This window comes from Solanum stenotomum, chromosome 9 (genome assembly GCF_019186545.1).
Source record: "Solanum stenotomum isolate F172 chromosome 9, ASM1918654v1, whole genome shotgun sequence".
Taxonomy (NCBI): Eukaryota; Viridiplantae; Streptophyta; class Magnoliopsida; order Solanales; family Solanaceae; genus Solanum; species Solanum stenotomum.
Window position 1 is genome coordinate 44333759 of NC_064290.1, and position 26229 is coordinate 44359987.

At 30.3% G+C, this 26229-nt stretch overlaps 1 protein-coding gene across 4 annotated transcripts; it reads right to left on the reverse strand.

The window, feature by feature from the left end:
- Window positions 1-11791: 11791 nt before the first annotated feature.
- Window positions 11792-16659, reverse strand: LOC125875469 (disease resistance protein At4g27190-like). 4 transcript variants are annotated; one of them, XM_049556420.1, is made up of 6 exons: window positions 16513-16659; window positions 15028-15320; window positions 14393-14931; window positions 12724-12832; window positions 12339-12638; window positions 11792-12137 (listed from the first exon to the last, which is right to left on the reverse strand). In XM_049556420.1, exons 1-3 carry the CDS (start codon window positions 16576-16578, stop codon window positions 14685-14687), a joined length of 606 nt encoding a protein of 201 aa, XP_049412377.1. In that variant the 5' UTR covers window positions 16579-16659; the 3' UTR covers window positions 11792-12137; window positions 12339-12638; window positions 12724-12832; window positions 14393-14684. The 4 variants fall into 4 exon arrangements, with proteins under 4 accessions (XP_049412377.1, XP_049412376.1, XP_049412375.1 ...); XM_049556419.1 differs by having other exon boundaries at window positions 12038-12137; window positions 14418-14931; XM_049556418.1 differs by having other exon boundaries at window positions 12038-12137; window positions 12339-12695; window positions 12784-12832.
- Between the last annotated feature and the right edge of the window lie 9570 nt (window positions 16660-26229).

The window sequence follows — 26229 nt, forward strand, 5'->3', positions numbered from 1 at the left end:
AAAATCTAGAGTTGTTGATGAGATCAAATCAAATGAAAAAAGTATACCAAGCATAGAAACGACCCAATAAGAATGCAACAAATTATTAATTGGGCAAAGATAAAAGGCATCATAATAGTTGAGAGGGGAAACAAAGCTGATCTAGAAAAAGAGAAACGTAAAGGAAATTACTTCTAATAACAATGAGTCCAAAACAAATGATGATATCGTTTCTTGTTCAATGAAACAAATGAATATGAAGAATCCTAGGTATTTATATAAACCCAATTAGTATGTATTAATTTGCATATCTTTTTGTATAAATTATAAAAATATACTACTTAAGACTTTTATTAACAATATATACACATACTTTTATTTAATTACAAACGTAGTTTATAAATTACCTACATAGAAGATTAATTAATTTTTTATTTTAATTTAATTATTTAATTGCAATTTTCTTCTCTCCTCTTTTTGGGATTATGTGTCTTACTTGTCTCCCCAATTAGAGTTCTTAATATAAACGTTTCTATCGTTTCAAATATTGTTTTATTTTCTTCCTTTTTTATTCAATCAATGTAAAGTAAAAACTTTTTATGTTTCCAATAATTCACTTTTTTCTAAATTTTCATTGAGAGAAATTTCAGTCATTGTTCTTCTCTCTTCTGTTCATATTTATCGGTTAATCACTTGCACCATTTTTTTTATTTCCGCTTAAGTTCATAATTCAAGATTATATTTTCATAGTTCGGTTAAAATTTGAGGAGGAAGCCCAGAAAAAGTTCTAGGCTTAACAAATCAATTATAGTTCTTGGTTGAAGATCCAATGACAATTGTTGATGAATCAATGTAGGTATATTCCATTTAGTATAAATTATAAAAATATACTACTTAAGACTTTTATTAACAATATATACACATACTTTTATTTAATTACAAACATAGTTTATAAATTACCTACATAGAAGATTAATTAATTTTTTATTTTAATTTAATTATTTAATTGCAATTTTCTTCTCTCCTCTTTTTGGGATTATGTGTCTTACTTGTCTCCCCAATTAGAGTTCTTAATATAAATGTTTCTATCGTTTCAAATATTTTTTTATTTTCTTCCTTTTTTATTCAATCAATGTAAAGTAAAAACTTTTTATGTTTCCAATAATTCAATTTTTTCTAAATTTTCATTGAGAGAAATTTCAGTCATTGTTCTTCTCTCTTCTGTTCATATTCATCGGTTAATCACTTGCACCATTTTTTTTATTTCCGCTTAAGTTCATCATTCAAGATTATATTTTCATAGTTCGGTTAAAATTTGAGGAGGAAGCCCAGAAAAAGTTCTAGGCTTAACAAATCAATTATAGTTCTTGGTTGAAGATCCAATGACAATTGTTGATGAATCAATGTAGGTATATTCCATTTAGTATAAATTATAAAAATATACTACTTAAGACTTTTATTAACAATATATACACATACTTTTATTTAATTACAAACGTAGTTTATAAATTACCTACATAGAAGATTAATTAATTTTTTAATTTAATTTAATTATTTAATTGCAATTTTCTTCTCTCATCTTTTTGGGATTATGTGTCTTACGTATCTCCCCAATTAGAGTTCTTAATATAAATGTTTCTATCGTTTCAAATATTGTTTTATTTTCTTCCTTTTTTATTCAATCAATGTAAAGTAAAAACTTTTTATGTTTCCAATAATTCACTTTTTTCTAAATTTTCATTGAGAGAAATTTCAGTCATTGTTCTTCTCTCTTCTGTTCATATTCATCGGTTAATCACTTGCACCATTTTTTTATTTCCGCTTAAGTTCATCATTCAAGATTATATTTTCATAGTTCGGTTAAAATTTGAGGAGGAAGCCCAGAAAAAGTTCTAGGATTAACAAATCAATTATAGTTCTTGGTTGAAGATCCAATGACAATTGTTGATGAATCAATGTAGGTATATTGTATTTATTTAATAGTTTGGTACTATAAAATGTTTGGATTCTAATTATTGCTCTATTTTTTTTTATAATGATTGTGGTTTGAATACTTGTGCTTTCACAGAGTTTATTTGTTGAGGAGATATGAATATTTCAACGTCAATTTTTTATGCTGCAGATTGTCATTGGAGATATGAAGCATTACTTTGGATCTACGAAAAGAGGAAGATTGGCACTGATACTGTTAGTGAAAGTGAATCAACTGAAAGTGGCGGTCAGTTGATTCGGAAAGGGAGGGATTGAAAAGACCATGTTATGTTAAGAAAGAATTTTATAAAATATGGTTATTGAATTGTTGTTCTTTGTAAAATGTTATTATTACACTTTTGGATATCAGCTTAATTACTATTTTCAATCAATTTTGGTGTTTATTTTGTGTTGAATTAACTCACAAATACTTTAATTGGTATTTTCCATCAGCTTTTGGTGCTTTTTTTGTATTTCGATATGTTTTGGTTCTTAGTTGTTTGTGTATATATTGTCAAGTTTAATAGTTCATTGTGTGAGGTTAGTATATTATATCAACAATTCAGCCATTAATATAATAGGCAGAACAATAATGTATTTTCGATCAATTTTGGTACCTATATTGTGTTTAATTAACTAAAAGATACTTTAATTGGCATGTTCAGTCATTCTCTTGATTAGTTTTAGTGTTTTATGTATTTTGATCAGTTTAGATTCTTAATTGTTTGTGTATATGGTTTCAAGATATTCTGTTCATTGTTGTGTCAAACCACCTCTTTTAAGTTAATTAGTTGTATAGATATCATTGTATGAGGTTGGTATATTATACCAACAATTCAGCCATTAATATACTACCGCTTACATTTTACACTAATATTACGAAGAATATTTCAATTTGTTACTTATATTGTGGTTAATTAACTGACAGGTACATACAATTTTGTTTATGTATATATTGTCAAAATGTGTCATTGGGCTGTCAAAATATTTTGTTTAAGCTAATTAGTTGTTTTACATATTCATCATGTGAGGTTGATATATAATAACAACAATTTAGGCATTATATATCACCAATTAATTTAAATATTAGTATATATGTCACCAAGAAAATAACAATGTATTAAACCAATATACTATTACCAATGTTACAATAGTAATTACACCAATATTATGAACTGAGCCTTTGAACTAGCCAATCTATTTTAAATATTACATTAATATTACGTAAATCATACAAATAATAGTTTGCGCAACAACTTTTTCACTAAAAAAAATTTATACAAACAAGTAAACACCAACGATCAATACACCAATAATATGAATTAGCCAATCAACATTAACCAATATTGTTTAAACTGCAATTAACATTCATTAAAAACATCTATATTTCAACAAAAATCCAAAAGATTCAAATGTATACTTGTTTAAACAAAAAAAAACACCAATGTTAATTTTGAATCGCAAATTTGGGGCAAATTTTTTTGTTATACCCTGATGTATCACATTTATTATGAGTGACTTTACACCTTTTGAATTTTCTTTCGTTGAATCTCTTCTTACGATCGTTATTTGATGGTTTGCCTGGTTGTTTTCTTGGAATATTCAAAGTGCTTTTGCAAGGCAATTGTTCAAATAAGATTGCATAAGTATCTTGATAATTCTTATTACTATAATAGGTTGAACAGTAATCTTCACGATGTTGTTTCTAGTAGCAACTGCATGACTACAAGAAATCTCATCATGTTGAAATCTTTCACAACTACACATTCGAGTATTTAGACATACAGTAAATCTTTTTGCACCATTTATAACTCTACGAAGATATTCTGTTGATGCGCATACCTTCATTTGAAACCATGCTAAATTAGTAATTATAAAAATTTAACATTCTATATTAATTACACCAAAAAGTAGATATATATAAACACCATAAAAGTTGATGTTTATGTATTTCAATTAAACAAGAAAATACACTATCTAAGAGACAAATACATGAACTCAAAAACTAACACGTTAGTTGGTGTTTATACAACAAATCACATACACCATATAAAATAACAATAGATGAACCACATAATTAACAAGTTAGTTTGTGTTTACATACATCACTTACACCAGAAAAATACACTATCAATTACACCAAAATTACATCCACTGTCTATTACATCAGAAAAATAAACTATCAACCACATCAAATCACACACTATCTAATATACCAATATATGGACCAAAAAATGAATACATTAGTTGGTGTTTACATACATCAATTACACCAGAAAATACACTATCTAATATATCAATAGATGAACCAAAAGAATAACACGTTATTTGGTTATTATATACGTCATAAAATATATCAATAGATGAACCAAAAAAATAACACGTTATTTGGTTATTATATACGTCATAAAATATATAAATACATCAGATTATAAACCAAAAAATAATAACGAAATGTGGTGTTGATTAACAGTCTATACACACTATCAATTGCATCAAATCAGCTACAACAAATACAATATCAATTACACCTAATCATCTACTAAAAAAGTACTCACGAAATTTTGGCATTAATACACCAATTTCGTCAATACACCAACAACAAATATAATATCAATTTTACCAATTAATACACAAAAATAAAATCACGAATTTCATTTTATAATCAATTAATACCATCACAATACACCAAAACAAATACAAACAGATTATAACAACGTAACTTACAATATCAATACACAATCATATACAATTATAATTTGGGAATTGGGACCCGACTATAATTATTGACAAAGTAACTAAACCTTCTAATCAACCCAAATCTAATCACACAAATTTGTTTTGTTCAGTGACATAAAATACACCATCATATACAATATTAATAGGTTTAGATTGCAGACTAAAATCCATTCATGATTTATTGCAGATACCTGACGCGTCCCATCGTTCGTTGTGTTGAATTAGAATCGAAACATTATTGGTATTCATAATTGTACATTCTTTCAAAATAGGGAGGTAGAGAGTTTTGTTTTGATTTAAAAACATTTTTTTTTTTAATTTGAGAGAATTGTGTAACCAATTTGAGTAAATCATGGAATGTAAAAGATTGGGAGAAAATCAGGGAGGTTGAGAATATCGTGGCTCATTAATACCATGATTTCTGTTTTTTTATTTATTGATTTTTTAATTAATATTATTTCCTATTTTTGAAGAAAAACTATTGCTATGTTGGTGAAAATTAAAACTATTGTTATGTAGTGGTACTTAATGTACTATATTTGTATAGTTCAGTTTTTTGCCCTTTTTGTATTTCGTTTTTATTTTGTATTTATCTATACATATTTGTGTACATACAAAATTTCATTATTGTTGTTTGGTTATATATATATTTTTTTTGTATATTTGTTTCTTGTATATAATTACCACCCACAATACCTTATACGAATTCATGGTATAACTTTCAACATTTATATACAACTGCTTATTTATCCATTGTAATAATTTATATACATATACAAGTAATTGTATATACTAATATGTTTGTTTATTTATAGAAATTTCGAAATTAACAATATATGTTAACGATGTTTGTTTAGAAGTGAAGTTATTTTTGAATATGTTTATTTAGGGTGTTAGATTTCTACTCAAAGAAGCACTATGCAGTTTTATCTCTTAGCCATTTATGAAATATTTTCTTTATTTTTCTCCTTCACCTCCTTCTATATCTGTGATATTACCATTCACCTTCACCATTAAGCTCTGAGTAGCTTTCAATTTATGCCCTTTCAAGACTACTAAAAAAATTGAATTTAGCGACGAACAAATTTTGTAGCTAAACATCAAAATATGTCGCAAATCCTACTTGATGATGAATTAGCAACAAATTTTTGTTAGCTACGAGCAAAATAACGACAGACCCACAACAAAGTTCGTAGCTAATTTCAGTATTTTTTAGTAGCGTGTGATAGATCCTTGTACCCCAAATGGTTGTGGCTAGCTCCTTATAAAACTTCTTCCAACTCCTCCTTTTATACCATCTAAGTGTGTTTGATTACCAAGTTCAGCAGAGGGATACTTGACCACCTTTGTAGGGCCTATTTTATATTATTGATCCAATTATCATATTCCACAAACAGATGTTATAATATCTCCAGTTGATCAGCAACACATAGACCATACTTATCATCCTTAATTAGTAATCATATTCATTCTTTGTAGTGTTGCCTTAGTTAAGAGTCTACCCTTAAAAGCCAGTCACACAAGGAAAATGTCTCTAGCTAGGCATCATGATAAAGTTCCAAACCAAATTTGTCTCCTGAAATCTCAGTTGTCTACCAAGTACAATAAAACCTCACTAAATTAATATAGATGGACCGTGAAATATTATTATTTTATAGAGTATTATTTAATTGATAAATTAATATTTATTAATTTAAAGTGTGTTTTGAAATTTAATGAAAGTTAATTTTGATTACATCAAAATCATTGTATCTTACTAATTTATGTATCATATTTATTGAATTCATATAAAAAATATTATTATACATAAGTACAATGAATACATAAAAATCATACATTTTTAGAGATCCAGAGCTTAGAAGAAATTGTGGATATCATCGAAAAAAACAATGTTGATGATAAAGTTGAAGATGATACAACTCTTTTGGAACTCTTCACAATTTTATGGTGCAGTTCAAAAAAACAACACCAAAACTTTTGGATGTAATAAGAAAAGTTAGAGATATTAAGCTTCAACTAGATTTAAATTTTAACAAAAAAATAAAACACAATAGAATCATATATCACTAAATTATCTTAGATATATTTGTGTTTTTGAAGAATTATTAATTTATAATATTAATGGGACCATATATATTTATATAGGGGCCTTTTAAAAATATATTATCTTATCGAAATTAGTAATTTTTTCCATTGGCCTAAGTTTGAACCGAAGGAAAATATTATCTTAGAGATTATTAATTTATCGAATATTAATTTAGTGAGGTTTTACTGCATAGTAATTTTGTGAAACTAAATAAGCTTTCATTTCTTGTCAACCTATAAACTCCATTGGTGTACCAACTGCAATCCGTTAGTGGCATATGATTTCTACATACTATCTCTCTAAATTGATACAAGAAATAAATAATTATTCACATGTACTAAATTTTGTTTATTCAATAGTTTAATTTAGCTTTTGTTATTATTTCTTTTAATGTTCGATTGACACCAATTTTCATTCAGACACCTCACGTAAGCCTGGTCTATTTTAAGTACTCGTAGTAGGGTCAGGGAAGGAGCTACAGCCCAGTAAGGGTGGTCAGCTGACCACCCTTCGCCGGAAAATCAGACGTAAATAGGCAAAATATTCTTTATTATTTGAATATGTAGATAAATGAACACAGCGAAGGGTGTTGGTCTAGTGGTAATGTCGCTCAGCTGAGTGTTTAATGACCCAAGTTCGATTCTTGCTTAGAACACAATCTTTTTTTTCCAAAAAAGAAAGAAGAAAGGAACAAAAATAGTTGCTCTATCTTTCTATTTCTAGCCTTGAATTAATAGTACTAAAAAATTACATTTAAAGATATACTTAAAGGTCACTTTCCACTTTTATTCTTTTGATTATTTCTAAATTATTTTTAAAAATAGTTAAGAATCTCGATAAAAGAAAAGGTAACTATAGAAAAAAAGGTCTCAACAATTCTCTTGAACTACAAAAAATTCATGAAAAAACTCCTAACAATTCATTTGATATCAACCTAAGGGAGTCTATTCAATTAGAAGCTAAAAATGTTTTTCTTAGTTTTTCTCCGTTAGTTTTGATTTATATCATTGATAGTTTTATAATTTAAGTGTTTGTATGATTTAGTTAAATGATATCTAATTTAATTTAAATTTGGATGCACCCACTCATTAGTAAAACCATATTTTGTGCACCCACTTCCCTAAAAAAAAAATCCACTCTTTTAAAGTTTGAACACTCTTGACGAAATTTCTGACTCCGCCACTGAGTAGGGTCTTATCATTTTGACACTTTTTTCACCTCTATGTTGCCTCTCCCAAGAGATTTTTTTTCCTAGACTTTTTAATACATCTCCCTCAGGTGTCTCATCATCCAATTTGTTTCTTGTAACCTAACAAAGCAAAAGTAGCATTGAGCTTTAACTCTTTACATTGAGAAAAATTAGTCTCTAGTATATTATATGAGGGGAATATAAAGACTTTTAGTTACATACATTTACTATACCAAATTCATCTAGAGAGGAGATTTATTTCCTTTCTTTGAGTATTCAAATATTTGTATTTCTACTATTTTCTACATGTTTAACACTTAGCTACTTAACTCCCTTGATTTTTCATATTGCTTTAATTTGGCAGTAGATATTAGAAGTCATAAACTTTATATTAAGTTATTCTAAAATTGGAAACTTTAATAAATATGGAGAAAGTGAAAATGACTATACCTCTACCAACTTGCAGATATATATACTCAACATACACCAGAACTATCAAAAGACATCATACCATTACTTTCTTGGTGCAATGAGGGCAGAAGCGAGTTTTCCATTGTGTTTTGCTTTTCTTCTAATCAACGATTTAGCTGTGGTAAAGAGACCAAAATTAAGAAATTAAACAAAAAAAATATTGAGAACAGTTTTACACCATAAAAAATCAAGTCACTACACAAAAAAGGATCTTTAGTAGCAATTAATTATTGACAATAATTTAAAGCCGCTAAATATGTATCTTTAGAGACAATTAGCACTCTTAAATGTCCCTAAGCCTATACCAATATTAAATCTAATGACAATTAACTAATGTTGATAAAGACTTTAGCATTCTTTATTATTGTTATGTATTTAATGTCGCTAAAAGCCACTACTAAAAAATGCTTGAAAAACGACGGCCAAAAGCAACGGACAGCATTGTTATTTTGAACGAATTGACAGAAAAGCGATGCAGTCACTTTTGTCACTTTGTGAAAAGCAACGGTCAACATCACTTTGGAACGACAGATTTCATCATTTATTATTTTACTTTTCAAAATCTTTCTTTTTGGTCTAAACGACAAATGGTGTCACTTTTTTTTTAAGAAGCGACGGTCAAAAGGACCATGTCCGGGCGGGCAGTGAAGGCTCATTTAGTAGACAGCGAGCGAGCTGCAAGCACCTACTCCTACGACCTGTAAATAAATTGTTACATATTCATTCCAAACAATAAGCATATGCACACAACATAATAACAAACTTCATCAAACATCCATAAACACTAAAATCATAATATAAAAACATAAAAATCTTTTAAAAAAATTGCTACAAGAAGTATAAAATGATCACAAAAGAGATGCTAAGAGGCGGAGGCTATGTATTCGGCATTATCTTCACTCGAGGGTCCTCTTGAAGAACGAGACATACTACGCCGACGAGCGAGGTTATACACTTATTCATTGATTTTCTCAACGGCTTTGCTCATTCTTTCATTTTCAGCAACTCGTTGAACCTCGGACACTGCCAATGCACAAGTAAGCTACGCAATTTGTTGTGACATAGCAGCTATTTGAACACCATCAAGTATCTCGACTTGGCATGACGATCCAAAACCTTCTACGTAGATTCTGCTCTTATGTGTCCCTCTACCACTTTTTCCTTTCAAAATTGAGAGCCTTAGCTTGTTCAAGCGTGAGCTGGATCAAATCGCCCAGAAATTCTTGAATTTGGTCCATCTCAAGCAAGTGTCGTTCACACACTATGCATATTAAAAACAAAACTCAACATCAAAATATATATACATAATAGATGCACTATTTTTTATCTTAACATTTCATCTTGTCTAGCTGGCTTAAGTGCACCAAACAAGGTAGTACTAACACAGAGCTAATGCATGCGTTAATTTTGCTAATACACTCTACCAAACGCCCCCTTAGTTTAGAAGATACTCATATTAGAGCCACAAACTTTCTTGTCTTGTTTTTTAATTAAAGAAAACTGAAAAAACTTTCTTGTCTTTAATTAGTACAGTAATATAGTTCCTACAGATGATGAAAAAGGTAAAAGTTGGCAAAAAAAAACACCTTCACTTGTTCATGGAGGAATTTTATGCATCTCATATTTACTTCAAGGAGAACAGAAGCTGTATTTGTCTGCAAATACAACATATATCAGGATCATCCATATGGCAAAAAAATATAAGATGAACAAGAATAGAGTGAGAGCTTATTTAATTTTAGCAAGTGCAGGAAAAAAATCTCAAGGATATTCCACCATTTGGTACCTCAAAGACCATGTCCTAAAATAAAAACAAAAAAACTTTGCCACAACTTCTCTATACTCATAAATATTCTTATCCACAAGCTACAAACGACATAAGATAAGAAGTTCATGAAAAATATATCTATATTTATAAACATCTGACCAACAATAACAGCATTGCAGCAAAAAGGAAGTAGGAGAAACCTTGGAGGAAATGGTAACATCGGCCTTTAGACGTTTTGGTGTACGAGATGTGAGGCTAGTGCTATGCTCTAGGCAAATTGGGCTTCTTTTGTGTTGCATCATATTTCCTTCTATTGCTTCAATTTGCAATAGAAACAAACATATTCCTTTTCTATCCAAATTCACCAAACAATACAAGCAGGGACTATTTTCCAGATTTTCCTCTCAGGCATGACCCAACTGAGCCCAAAATCTGAAACGAACATATTCCAAATTTCTATAGCAACTGAGCAGTGTAGTAGAGATGACTGCTGGTTTCTATACATTGTTTGCACAAGTAGCATCTGTTGACAATGTGCATTTTTCTTCTGTTGAGATTATCTTCAGTCAAAACATGCTTCGTATGGTGCTTTCCAACTGAAGCAAATCACCTTTGGTTGTAATTTTGTTTTCCAAATTAGTTTCCACGGCCAGCTTTCCACCATCTCATTCTGTGCACAAAGGGTTGAGTAGCCTGCTTTGACAGAGTATAAGCCATCAGCTTTGTTTCTTGCCAGTAAAGTTGCACGGTCATACTGCCTGGCATGATGAAGATTTTTTCAGTAAGGAAATTAACTATGGCAAAATATGCTACAACACTATACTTGTGATTTATACGGTCTGTAAAAGTAATTGTTTGCAAATGTGACAAGCTTCCATTTCACATTATTGACTACCAAGATTCTTTAGTGGCTGACCAGGAAACATACCATTGTCACTTATAAGTTAAAGAAAGAGTATGGAAGTACACCAAGAATAACGAATGCAACACTAACAGAAAAAAAGTGAAAAAAACTGCGCAAATCACAAGGTTTGAAAACTGCCCGTGAGGAGAGGGAATGGAGGAAGTGGGAGCAGTAGGTTCTAAAGTCTTCTTCTATACTACAAATTTGATACACATTCAAACAAAAACCTGCCGTAAATCAAACTTCAAACTGCCCCATTTTTTCTAATGTCCTATCTTTCCATTAAAGTTAAAATCAAATTTACACTTCTTTTCTGCCACTTGGCTAAACTATTTCACACTGTCTAACCAAACAATGAAAAACATTTCCAAGGAAAATATTTTCAAGAAATCATTTTGAAAAAAAATTATATTCTGGAAATAACCTGTGTCATACCCCACACACCCTCGATCTCTTCTTTTAAAGCATATATTTTTCGAGGTAAAGCTAAGTAGAATGCTAGCAACCTGTATTAATAAACCACGTTTAAGTTGCAACAAGGAGATAACATGGCATGGTATACAGAACAAAGTTAAGTGGAGAACAAATCAAGAAAATTAATGGAAGAAGAAACCATGACTTGAGTACGCAGTAGTAAGTATACTTGTATATTCATTGGAGAATAAGCTGAGAGCCTGAGACTTACCAGTGAGCCATGATGTGAAGCTAACTAACAAATCTTGCTTGAACTCTCAGATTTCTCTGACACGCCTATTCACCGAGAGCTCTCCCTTGCTGAAACTTTCACAATTGGAGATATGCATATATCATCCTTGCTGACTTGTTGAATTTTACTGGTATTGGAGCTTCCCCAACTTCAATGCGGAATCTTTTCAATCTAGTCATCCATGTGTGGTCTCCATTGAGAATTGATGAAGTATCCAATTTAATAAAAAGGCAGTTTGGAGCTTGACGCGGTAGTCTTTAGAAGCTCATTGTTCAAATTCTTCACCAAAGTAGTCTTTCCCACTCCTCCCATAATGATCCCCACCTGAAAGGATTAAAAAGGCCCAAAAAATAATTTATCCACAAGTGAAAATGTAACAATGGCTATATAAAGAAATTTAGCAAAACTAGTGAGAAGGAATTGGAAGCTTTAATCATTCACTCATAATCTCAACTTTTTCAGCTTAGCAAGTACCAAATCCTAATTATTTTAGGATTACTAGTCTTGGTTTAATTCCAATAATACCTCATCATCTTCTAATAGTTGTAGGATTTTGTTGAGATTCCTTGTTGCTGCTGACTGGCCTTCTATTGATGGTCCTGAGATGAACTCAACTTTTTTTCATCGGGTAATATTCTACCATCAAATTGGATTCAAAGCTTTCTCCAATATCTATAAGCTTACAAGTTGATCTCACGGGTTTTGTGCTTGAGTGGAGACTTCCAACTGAAGGCAGCAATTTGGACAGCATTTTTATGCAAGCTTCTTCGTCATTGCAATGCTTTCTTGAATAGACTCCCATTCATTCTCCAGCTTCTGAACATCCTTGAGCTTAAGGACATCCGGTTTTGGTTTATAGCCTTCTCTCTCAACTCCTTCCACCTTCTCCTTGATAGCATCTCCTTAAGACCTTGAGCCACTTCAAAACATCTGGTTTTGGTTTATAGCCTTCTCTCTCAGCTCCATCCACCTTCTCCTTCATAGCATCTCTGAACTTTGTTAGCTTCTCCATGTCCTTCCTATAATTTCAACATTTGACGAGAAACGAACTATATTTTCAATCTTAGGATAGAAGCATTTAAACACAAACTTCCCCACCTCAACAGCAAAGTTAGATACAACAGAAAGAGTATGTTCATTGAATATATTACTCTTGAGGTAAATAAAGAAAAATGTTTTATGAGAATGCTAATGATGCTCTCATAGATGATCAAATGAAGTTAAGCTGATTGTTTTTACTTTGTTTAAGGCACTACTTACAGAAAATAAATTATTCGATTTTAAATTGTTGTTGTGGAGCCTCTTCAATCTAGCTCATATGGGAGAAGAATGATTCCTTTTATTTTAAGAACTAGACAACCGTTCTTTTCTACTATAATCTTAAAAATATTTGTTGATCCATTCACTTCTACCCAGGATATTGGATTCGACTCCTTGAATGGAGAAACTCCTGGAAGAAAACACTATGATATTGGAAAAATTACGCTAAAAAGAAGAATTATTTAACCAGTCATGAAGTTGCAAGATAAATACTTAGCACAATATCTCTATATTTATTTTTTTTTTTTGATTTGCACCGGGTGTCCGAGTCTCTTTGAGCCCCGACTAATCCCGGGGGTGCACAGGCCCTCGGCAAGGAGTTTCCCGCAAGTGCACCACGGTTAATTCAGGTTTTACCCACAATATCTCTATATTTTACTACTACATTTTCCTTCTTCATAAAGTAGAATTCCAGAAAAACCTTTAATAAGTTTTATATAGTTGTTGTGTAGCCTCTTCATTCTTTTGCATAGATGGGAGAAGAATGATTCCTTTTATATTAACAAGTACTTTGGACCTTTCTTTTCCCTACTATTTAACAACAAAGCAAACATATAGGAAAGAAAAGAAAGAAACAAATGTTGCCAGCAAGAGAGTATCAGCTGTTGCATTTCCTTTATTCTTGAGAAAAGAGTGCAGCAGAGGCTTCTCTTATTTTTCTGCTGCGAAAATGCTTGTATTTTTTTCTCTTCTGTTTTGATTATTTCAAACCCTTACTTGACCCATTCTAAACTTTTTGAATAGAATTATGTCATTATGTTTTTCTTCTGTAGAACACAAATTGTACTATCCTATAAGATTGATCTTAGTTTTGGTGCTAAGAATCTTAAAGGTTGAACCCATCAAACTTAAAGATTGAACCCATTTCTGACTTGAATTAATGCAAGGTAGCATAAAGTTATCCACAATAGATCACTCTCTGTTGTCACTGATTAAGTCCTTTTTAGTTTGTCACTGCCTCTAAGTTTATCCCAACTTTTGTTGTCAATTTCAACTCTTTCCGTATGTAAACTATTGATGGAAGAAGGCAGTGTGGTACCAGTTTCACTCAGATTCAGAACTATTAGGGATGGAAATGCAAAAATAAGTTCATGCGGAATTTTCACAAGAGGATAATTGTCTTGCAAAAGTAAAGATGTTGTCTTTGGGCATTCCATGAAGCAATCAGGTAGATTATTAATTCTAAAACCTACAAAAGATATTCTCTTGAGAGAAGCAGACATTTTAATATGTGATATCTCAGCCAACTCAAATCCAACCTGAATAAGAGAATTGTGTGCATACCCAAAGGAATTAGCTATCCATGTACCCAACATCTTGAACAACGTCATGCATCTTCACAGAATCAAACTCATACATTTCAAGCAAGCAGGCATCTTTTAGACTCTCAATCATTGTGATTCCCGTATTGTAGGCTTCATGTGTTACGTTCACCAAGTAACCCATCTGCCCATCGGCATGTGTATGAGATCATCTGTTGGAATAGTCATCGGATATAAGGAGCAATACAAGAAACAACTTTGAATGTCACCTCTCTTTTTGACATATTTGTTATGAGGTTTGGACATTCCAAGTGATTCTAAAGATTCTTTCCACAACTCGACCCTCTTCTTCCCTCACAGATGCTCCAATAACAACAATTGCTAAAGGTAAACCATTGCACTCTCTTGCAATTGCCTTTGCAAATGGTTGAATATGCTCCAAAGAGGCATTATCTTCTGCTTTTTTGACAAACAGTTGCCAAGATTCATCCTCATTCATAGTGAACACCTTTGTTTCGGTGTATGTTTTCATTTGCCTACAAAGATCCAAAAACAAGAAGTTAATAATTACTTTGCTTCTTGCGAGATTTTCAAGTTGGGGTACACCTACATAATCCAAACTTATAGCTTACCAAGCATGATCCAGTATAAGAACTGAGTTCATTTCTTGCGTGAGTCTTTGATGAATTTTATTGGCAACGTCTTGTACTCTTTTGTTGACATCAACCTTTACGTCTATTCTATTGGCAATTTTTGTTTGAACCTTGTTTATGTCTATTGGCGGTTTGGGAACTGTAACCCATACCACAAGACCAAAAGACAGTTTAGACCCTGACGCAATAGTCTTTATGAGTTCATTATTCAAATTCTTCACCAAAGTATTCTTTCCAACTCTTCCCATACCACATACACCAATGATGGAAACCTGAAAGTATTGAAATATCACAAAAAGTAACTTACCCACAAGTAAAAGATACACAATGACTAGGTAAAAAGTTTGAACAAACTAGAAAATGAGCGAGGTATAGGCATTTACTCATATTCTTTTGATCCTAATTCAAGCTTCACTTAACTTCGCTAATAAAAGATATAGTAGCACCCGTATTTATAATAATATTTCTACTTTGACTAAAAACCACTTTGTAAAACTAATTAGACATGAATTGATGAAATTAACAACTATCAAATCAAAAACAAACTAGGATTTTAGTAATCTTGATTTAATTCCAAAGTTAATTTCTCAAAAGGCAAAAGGTCAAATCTACCATTGAACTAGGTAGAATGGTATAAATTTACCCTCCCATTATAGTTGGAGTCAAATGTTCCCTTGTTGTTATCCAACTGAGCTAGATAACCCCTTATTTTTCAAATGTTGGAAGCTTAACACCCAATGATGCCACGTCTACCACAATTAAGTCATATTTTTTTCAACGGAGCACAAATCTACATCTTTCACATAGCTCAAGGGCAAATTTGATCTTTCTCCTTGCTTTTAGTTTTTTTTCTCATTACTCTTTCACTCTCTACTACTATCCCCACCACTAATCACCCTTCCTTCCTGATTCTCTCATTGCCACCACAACCGCCACCACTGTCTTCCCTTCCTCTTCCCCTTCCCCCCTCCTCTATCTCTGTACCCCTACCTCCTCCTCTAACCCTTCATCACCTGATCCACCCTTCCATGCAACTTTTCACCAACACTCTCTCTTTCTTTGTCACACTTACCTCTTCTTATCACACGAGAACAAGCCTTATGGCCATGCCACAAGCTAGAACAACTTTCACAAATGAAATTTGGTATTCTCAGATAATAAGTTTAATTATCAAAAGATGCATTTTGACTGAGAGATCAAAGAGGCTGTCTGTCTCAGAAAGCTTCTCTATTTTGCCAAAATCATTTCTTTATTTTATACAATAAATCATGAAACACACACATCCTAACTCTTTACTAGATGACGAAAAAAAAGAAAAAAAACTATTTTTTGCTACAAAAGAAACACACATATCCTGATCCCTTCTTCTTCCCAAACAAACCCAGCAACCTAGATGGAAAATGCCTAAGCAATCGGTGGAAACTTTAAAAAAAATAATGATGTCAGAAAAGAAAAAACACCAACCGTCAGTTTTAAAATTTCAATTTTCCATGAAAGAAGATCAACATCAACAGCAACCGCAGCAGCCATGATTTCAAGCAAACCAGCAGCTTGCTCACAGAGTCACAGTGTTACAAACTATGGTTAGCGTTCTCTAGGTAAAGCCGTCGTTTGGGCTCATTGGACCGGTTTTTGATACGATTGGGCCACAAATTTTAGAGCTGGAAACTAAGCAAATAAAGTAAAATAATTATAAATACATATTCCTTTATATTCATACTCTATTAAATAATTTCAACTAATTTTGATTAACTAATACTAAATTACTATCCTATATTCAGAGGCGGAGCCAAGATTTCACGTCAGTGGGTTCTAAATTTTTAAAAAGAACAATGATCTTAACCTAAAGTAACAATCATCAAATTAACGAACAAATACAAGTTCACTAAAAACAAATAAGGAAAAAAATGTAAAGGGAGAGACAAGAGTACACATCGGAGGCCAGATATTGGATAACATCAATTAGATCAACAATAAAAGTTAGAACCCTAACTTTTGGAGAAAAAAAATTGAGTTGAACTTTTTGAATGTGAGTAGAAATCAATAGTCATATATTGCAGTTTCAGAGTACGATACAAATACTATTTTCCTGCTTTTTTAAAAAAAAAAAAAATTACGACACAAATACTATTTCATTACCGATATTCTATTTTTTTATTTTTTTATATAAACATGCGTTTAGAAATTAATCCCAAAAAACAATGTGCCTACCGAGATTTGAACCCACATTCCGCAGGGGGTGAACGATCTCATTGGGTGCAGAGTGATCACTGGGTCAAACGCTTCAATGTGCTTATGGGTTCACAAGAAATATATATATGCATTGTACTTCATATTTTAATACAAATATAGGGTCTACGGAAAAGTCAGTGGGTTCAGTCGAACCCCCTTCCGCTACAGTAGCTCTGCCCCTGCCTATATTGTATTGATAATTAAGACTGATAATTTCACTTATATATATACTAATTTAGTATTAATTAAACGAAATTATCAACCTTAATGATATCAATACAATGTATGATATTTATTTAGTATCAATTAAGCGAAAATTATCAGTCTTAATGAATAGAGGTATGGACTGTAAATTATTTCTTTTAGAGAATGGGTATTTCTTGAATTAATTTGGATTGGGGTATGAACATGTAACTATTTTGAGTTTTATGGCCCATTTATGTAGTTTCTTCATTTTAGAATGTGATTTTTAAGTCCGACCTGGATAAATGAGGGTTAAGCGAGGTTGTGCTTATGTTTAGATTGGCTTATTACTTTTGATTTATAAGTCAAAAGTTATAATTTAGCATTTTTAATTTATTTTTATTATTAGTATTTTTAATTTTATATCAACATTTTATAAGTGCTGAAAAATTATTTTAACTTTAAAGCACTTAAAATAAATCAATTCGAAATTTTGTCAGTTCATGGATTAAATTAAAAATAAATAGAAATTATATAAATAAAGTATTAAAAACAATAAGAGTAGTTCAAACTCTAAATTTATTTATAAATGGATAGAGTGATATCAATCCTTTTTTTGTAATTATTGTGAAATTGGGACAAAGCTAAGTTAATATTTTTAATTAATTAATTGTATTGTTACTCATTAACTGTTTAATTTTCTTTAAAATAGTTTTGAATGATGTCAAGTATTAATATGTTAACAATGTCAATAGTTATTCAATTTTTTTAAAAAATTAGGTCCAAAAAAATTATTTTCTTATAGGGTTGTATCCAACATATTTTCATAAAATGATAGAGATTTCAAATTGAATTAAAAACAAACAAATTTGTTTCAAGACCATCAAATCAGTAAAAAGAATCATATACAACTTAAATTATTCTGAAACAACCAAATCAAAATGCAAATTCTCTACGTAATGCCCATTATTAACAAAAAAATTGATAACTAATAATTAATAAATATCATGAGAATTATTTTATTTATGGATCCAAGACTTGGTTATTTAGTAGCAACAACATATAATATAATATTTTTTCCGACAACTAGCTTTTCATAAACCACCAAAATTGTTCTTTAAATTTCATAGCATGCTACATCCCAACACTGCTAAAACAGAATAACACAAAGTTAGTGTTAAAAATGAAACTATGAACTAGCATACGTATTTTAGGAGGAGCTTTCACACAGCTAGCAATTAGCATATATAATCTATCTAGCTATAGCTTTCCAAGATCAACTTTGTTTCTCAAATATCCTCAGATTTCTTTCATTCCATATCCCATTTGTGAGTTCTGCATACATCATCTATTCATCTTATAAATATTTATGCATAGATTAGCTCCTATTTCCACAAATACATCATATGTACCAAATTTCATTTATATTTTATGGCTCGAGTGAGAATAACTTGCCAATTGATAAATCAATTTGTCAATCTCAACCTTGACAAATAAGTCATCCACAAATTTTATGTCGTCGATTTGAGAATGAAGGAAAAAATTTATAGTTACTTCAGATGATGAGGAACCACGAAATATAAATGAAACTCTTACATGCCCAGCAAAAAATGATTTCAAACAATAAAAGAAGAGATTGAGTCAATGAAATTTAACCAAGTATGCAAATTGGTTGATCTACCTATAGACCGAAAAGTTATTAGAAATAAGTGGATTCTTAAAATCAAGCGTAAGACAGATAGTTGTATCGAGAGATTCAAAGCTCGCCTGGTAGCTAAGAGTTACACACAATAGGAAGGAATTGATTATGAATAAACTTTTTCACCAGTTGTACATTTTACTTCAATAAGAGTAATTTTATCTATAGTGGGTAAGTTGGATCTTGATTTGTATCAAATGAATGTGAAAATTGCATTCCTCAATGGAGACTAGAAAAAGAAATCTATATGGAATACCCTATAGGTTTTGTTAATAAAGGCGAAAAAATAAGGTTTATCAACTTCAAAGGTCGATTTGCGGCCTTAAACAATCTTCTAGACGATGGTATTTACTTTTTCATAATGCGATCATATTGTCTGAATTTTTTATGATTCATGAAGATCACTGTGTATACATCAAAAGATTCAAAGATAAGTTTGTGATCTTATCATTATATGTAGACGATATACTAATAGTTGTAAGTGACGTTAATTTTGTAAAAGAAACAAAATAGTGGTTATCATCTACTTTTGAGATGACAAATATGGGTGAAGCAACATACATTCTTGGAGTTAAGATTTTCAGAGATTGTTATTTCTTATACAAGAATCTTACATTATGAAAATTCTTGAACGCTTCAATATTCAAACCCATAAACACTTCAGTATCTAAAAGTGAAGTTTGAATCGAACGATATGCCCTCAGACTTCACATAAGAAGGAACAAATGAGAAAAACTTTTTACGCCAATGTAGTCGTAAGTTTTATGTATGCTATGAAGTGTACTAGATCGGATATTTGTTATGCTTTTGGGTTAGTTAGTATATATCAATTCAATCTAGGACTGCAACACTGAAAAATCAACTATTGAGGTATCTCAAAGGCACAATCAACTATTCTTCATGTTATCAAGGAAATAATCTGCTACTCAAAGGCTATACAAATACTGAGTGGGGAGGAGATCTAAATGAGAGAAAATTCACCTTTGGATATGCATTCTTACTTATGATGGTGCCATATTATGGAATAACAAGAAATAGTCATGTATAGTCTTATCTACAATAAAAGCTGAATTCGTAACACTTTCATCTGCTATGCAAGAAGTTGTTTGACTTAAACATTTTCTAGTTCACTTGGGTGTGAATAACAATGTTGTTGAACCTGTCATAATCAATTGTGATAGTCAGACTGCAATAGCCTATACAAAGGATCCAAAGTACCATGGAAAGGTGAATCATATTGAAATAAAAATATAATTTTGTAAGAGACATGGTAGTACAAAAGGAAGTGAACATGAAATATATATATATATATCTATGTATTAAATGATAGTAGATCCCTTAACAAAATTCATAGCATGTGATGCTTACGAGAGACATGTGAAGTTATTGGATTTACATAGATGCTGATGTATTTATATTTTATTTTTCCAAACATGTTTATGTAAATTCACGTTATTGAAGTTAATGTTGGTTTATGCATATTTCTCCATTCTTGTTGGTTCATATGCATATATCATTTTTTTTTTATGTACTGTACATAAAATTTTGAGATATAAAATATGTCAAACAAACGAAGAAATTGGCTTATTCGCACAGGCAATCGTCTTATTGTCTAAGTGACAAGTGGAGATAAGACAATTATAAACTAACCATTGTCAGAAGTGATGATAATAGAGAGCTGAAAGTTTATAATCAAAATGTCGTTTGTTAGTTTGTGCTCAATCATTTGTGATTAAAATGAGTTAATATGTTTCTAATGCAGATGTGAGTTCTAAAGAATAAAATGATAAGTAGATTTGTGAACTCAAAGTTAGGCATATGCACATTATTTAACTAATAAAAGACATACGCTATTGTGATACATGTTTCATACCATATATGCATATAGTGATCCATATGGGCGATACAAGTTTAGTCTCTACTTGCTATCATGTGAAGCCTTGAAAGTTATATGTAATTTTCATGTTGTACCCTCATGCCTTTATTTAATTTCTTGAGATCCAATTTGGTGTTTGCTATCTTAGAGATTCATTGGATATTATCACATTAATTGTGTTCATTGAAGTCCTTATGTTTGCCTATGAGACAAGTACATAATGATGAACTCAAAAATAAGAAAAAGAGATAATGAGAAATATGAATGTGATAAATGATCTAGGGTACTACATACTATAATCTACTCTAAGTTTCATTGATCGAGATGTTATTCCTAACGGATGTATAGCAACGAAGATTCCGAAGTATAAACTAATTACACGGTCTAGTTGTTAATTAGTATGAAGCTACAAAATAGGAATGAGAGTTGATCCACTATGCGTGAGTGAGAGATGAAGGAAATTGGATCAGGTCATCCATGTGGATCAACCCGAATCCATATTAATAAATAAATAATATATAATTGTTATATATTATATTTATTAATAAAAGGAAAGAGACCCAACTATTTGAAAAATTGTGTCCCTCTAAGATTATAAAAGGTTTCTCTGAGAGAAATAACGTATCTTTCTCAAAATAGGAGAAAGAGAAGACGCGTCCTCCTCCTTCTTCTTCTTCTTCTTCTTCTTCTTCTTTCTTCTCCAATTCCAATAAAGTTTGTGTGAAGATTCCTTGAAGATTTCTTTTCCAAAAAGTGTTGGAACGAACCCATAACAAGGTACGATTTTAGACTGTGGCTATTTCGGTGTAGTTTATGTTTGTGTACATGTGATTGCACTAATTGACTAGTGAAACAATATTCAATCATCCTGTAAATTAAGTGTTTGATTAGATTTTTAAATGTCAATCACATCTCACCTCAATTCGAAGGCGTGATAGATAGGACATCTCTAAAGATCATGTTATCAATATTGTAATCCATTGATGGTAATTCTACTCAACACTTGAAAGTACATTTTTTTTAAGTTCACCAAAGGAATTTAAGTCGAAAAAGGGACCAAGAAGCTAGATATATATATATATATCCCTCTTTGATCGACACGTTGATTTTAGTTAATCATTTGATTTCGAAATAAGGTTGAGGAATCTTCTCTTTGGATTGCGACTATTTGATTAATTTCCATGACAATTATGTGAAATTTCAAGAATAATTATCTTTTAGAGAGACAAATGGAATCTAAATTAAGAGGAATATCTAAGTCACAATTATAGTATAATGACATGATACTTCTAATGATGAATGCATGAGACATAAGCCACATATGAGATTTCACATTCACAAATGTTATAAAGTCGAGCCAAAACATCTAAGAGTGTGATTTAGTGGTCATTTAGTAGGACTTTTTAGTCTTTAGCAGCCGATAATTGTCACCACAAAAAAGTGGCATTTCTTGTAGTGGTAATAAGGTCGAGCCCCCAAGAATAATGGTGTGTCGCTGTCAAAATAAAATAAAATAAATATTGTGCTATTTGGGGTTCGAACCCAAGACTCCTTCATTCAAATGGACATCATCTATTACTGTGCCAAAAACATAACTTTTATCGAGGGTGTCCAACTTTAAATATATATCCTTTAAATTTAGAATTTGATATATATATATATATACAACGTAACTTTCCGACACCCTGGAATTGCTGTGGCTACGCCACTGGTCGAGCCAAACATAAAGAGTACTGTGATTTAGTGATCAATGGATTAGCTTATAACTAGGTTGGGACTCACGAGATCTCATATTCAAATTCCAATAAAGATATAAAAAAAGTATTAGATATTTTTTTCACATCATGTAAATTAATAACAAAAGATTAGCAATGTTAATACATTTCAGTTCGCGTCTATAATTTGCTGTCTTGATTATATTTGTGACTGGTCATCATTTGGCCCTTCCTATCCTAAAAACCAAGAAAATATTACTCCCTCTATTTCAAAAAGAATAATCTATTTTCTGTTTTAGTCTGTTTAAAAAAAATGACATTTTTTCTTTTTTGGTAACATTTTAATTTCAGTTTTCCACGTAACATGTTTAAGACCACAAGATTAAAGGACAGTTTTGTACATTTGACATAACTTTAATTTAGGACCACAAGATTCATAAGTCTTCTGTATTTTCTTAAACTCTGTGTCAAATCAAACTAGGTCACTCTTTGTTAAACGGAGGAAGTAATAGAAACGAAATACAAAATAAGTTTTAATACTTTAATTATCTAATAATTAAGAATACATGTGATATTCATATACATATGCTTCGATAATCTCATCTCACCTTTCGTTGTCATTCTAGAGATCAATTGTACCTTACTTAGGCACATAAAAAGAAAACAATAAAAAAGTATTACTGAAAATTTAATTAGGAATTCTCTCATTTTATCAAAAAGATACATGTAGTGTCAAGCTATGTTGTGTATTTTCTTGAATAATTGAATAATGCTTTCATGATATACAAATAGTTTTAGGGGTACGCGTGGACATCGAAATTTTATAGGATTTTACAAAATGAGTTATGTTTCATGGAGGCTACTTTACCCTAAATCTTAGCTAATGCCTAAATAAAAAGCAATATATTTTCTTGAAAAGACATCTTGTAAATTCCATAAATTCATGGGATTATAAAGAGATCAAGATTTGGCTTCCTAAGTTGGAGAAATACGTCATTAGCGACCCTCGAATTATGGAGAAAATTCAAAGAGAAGAATCTAGGAACAAACAAAATTGTACCCATACCATTTTATTAATAATATTCTTATTTTTTCAGATTTTATGTATAGTTAGTTTATATTCCATATATTAAAATTTATTGCAAACAATACCCAAACTCCTTATCTTTGTAAATTAAATTATTCAAAAGATATGTGTTCCTCGATTTCTATGCAAGTTTTTTCTAATCCATCAACTTACCAGTAGTGGAGAACTCAATATTTTAAAGTCATGTGCCCACCATGACAAATTAACATATGTATAAGGTCATTATTTTAAGCTTATTAATTTTGCCCTTTTTTTAGAAAACTAAGCAATTACCCCATAGAAGTAAAATAATTGTAAATATATATTTCTTTATATTCATATCCCACTAAATAATTACACTATATATCCTCACCTAATTTTATTTAACTGATACTAAATTAGTATCATATACTGTATTGGTATCATTATGATTGATAATTTCGCTTAACTGATACTAAATCAATATACACATACTCTCTTTTATAGTATCATTGACTAATGAGTAATTTATGAATAAAAAACCTTAATGATACCACAACAATATACATATACTCTTATAATATCATTGACTAATGAGTAATTTCTGAACAAGAAACCTTAATGATACCACAACAATATACATATATTAATCTTATAGTATCATTGACTAATGGGTAATAGTCAATGATACTATAAGTGTATATATATATATTCTTATAGTATCATTGACTAATGAGTAATTTTGAACAAGAAACCTTAGTGATACCATAATCATTGACTTATGAGTAATTTCTGAACAAGAAAATTTAATGATACCACAATAATATACATATACTCTTATAGTATCATTGACTAATGAATAATTCTGAACAAGAAAAAAACTTAATGATACCACAACAATATTGTTATACTCTTACAATATCATTGACTAATGAGTAATTTCTGAGCAAGAAACCTTAATGATACCAATACAATATATATATATATATATACTGATTTACTCTCAGTCAAACAAAATTATCAGCCTTAATGATATCAATACAATATATAATATTGATTTAGTATTAGTTAAGCGAAAATTATCATCCTTAATGAATGGGGGTATGGGTTGTAATTGAGAGAATGAATATTTCTTGAATTACTTTGGATTGATGTATGAACATGTAATTATTTTGATTTTTTATGACTCATTTATGTAGTTTCCCTTTTTTTGGGAAAAATTACTAGGATAAACAAATATATACAAGTTAATTAGTTAACATAACTACATTTTGCCTTATTATAATTCACGAACTACTTTTAGCTATAATTACAGGATTCCATTTTTTAATTTTGTACAATTCACACGTTTGTATAATTCAGAATTTGTATAACTGTTTAAAATTCAGATGTTTGTGTTTATGTAAATTCGTTATTTTGAGTTTATAAAAAAATTAGTTATATTATACAAACGTACCTGTGAATTATACAAACCCATGAATTATACCAACAAAATAACTTAAACTGTAGCTACAACCCGTAAATATGCAAACTATAGTTATGAACATAATTAAATTTATTATAGTGTTCGAAAGTTTCACTTTTTTAAGCCACTAGGAACTATTGCATTGAAAGTTTTTTTAAAAAAGCCAATGTTGAAAGTGAAATGAAAAGTCACAACTTATTAGGAGGATTTTAATTTGTGTGATATACACGTTTGAATTGGTAATAAGACCTTTTTTTAGAATTTCTTTTGAATGAACACTAATTGCAAAATATGAGAACTTTTATTAAATCTATCTATTTCATAATAAAGAAAAAGTTTGTGCAACTTGCCAAGTTGACACGGATTACAAAGAGAGTCTATTCTATAACAACAAGATGGATATATATACATGTATATATATATTTGGGCATCAAATATATTATATTTATGAATATTTATTTGTTACGTATATACTAAAGGCATCAAATATATTGTATGAATAACTAGTTTATAACATATAGTACATTTTATTATATATATATATATATATATTACAATATAAAATATATTGTGTATACATTTATATTACAACACAATATATATTTATGTGGACATCCATTTTACAACCACCAAACATTTTCTTGTTAATCGAACTATGTACAACCCTATTTGCAAGTATCAACCCAACCCCCTAATCATTTTGAGCACTATTGCAGACAATCAAAATGCTCATAAACACGTACGGTATAAAAAATAATGTTCCCTTATGTGTCACATTTTGAATTTGAGATTTAAATAAGTCTATTTTTTATTATAAATTGCTCATATATCTTTTAAATATTTTGCATTGTCAATTATTGTGACTTATAGTACTTTTTAGTTTACAAATATATAAATTTCATTTTTAAAAAATTGAAGATTCCATGAGCAAATTCTCTGTCAAACTTAAACGGTCTGACTCTAGAA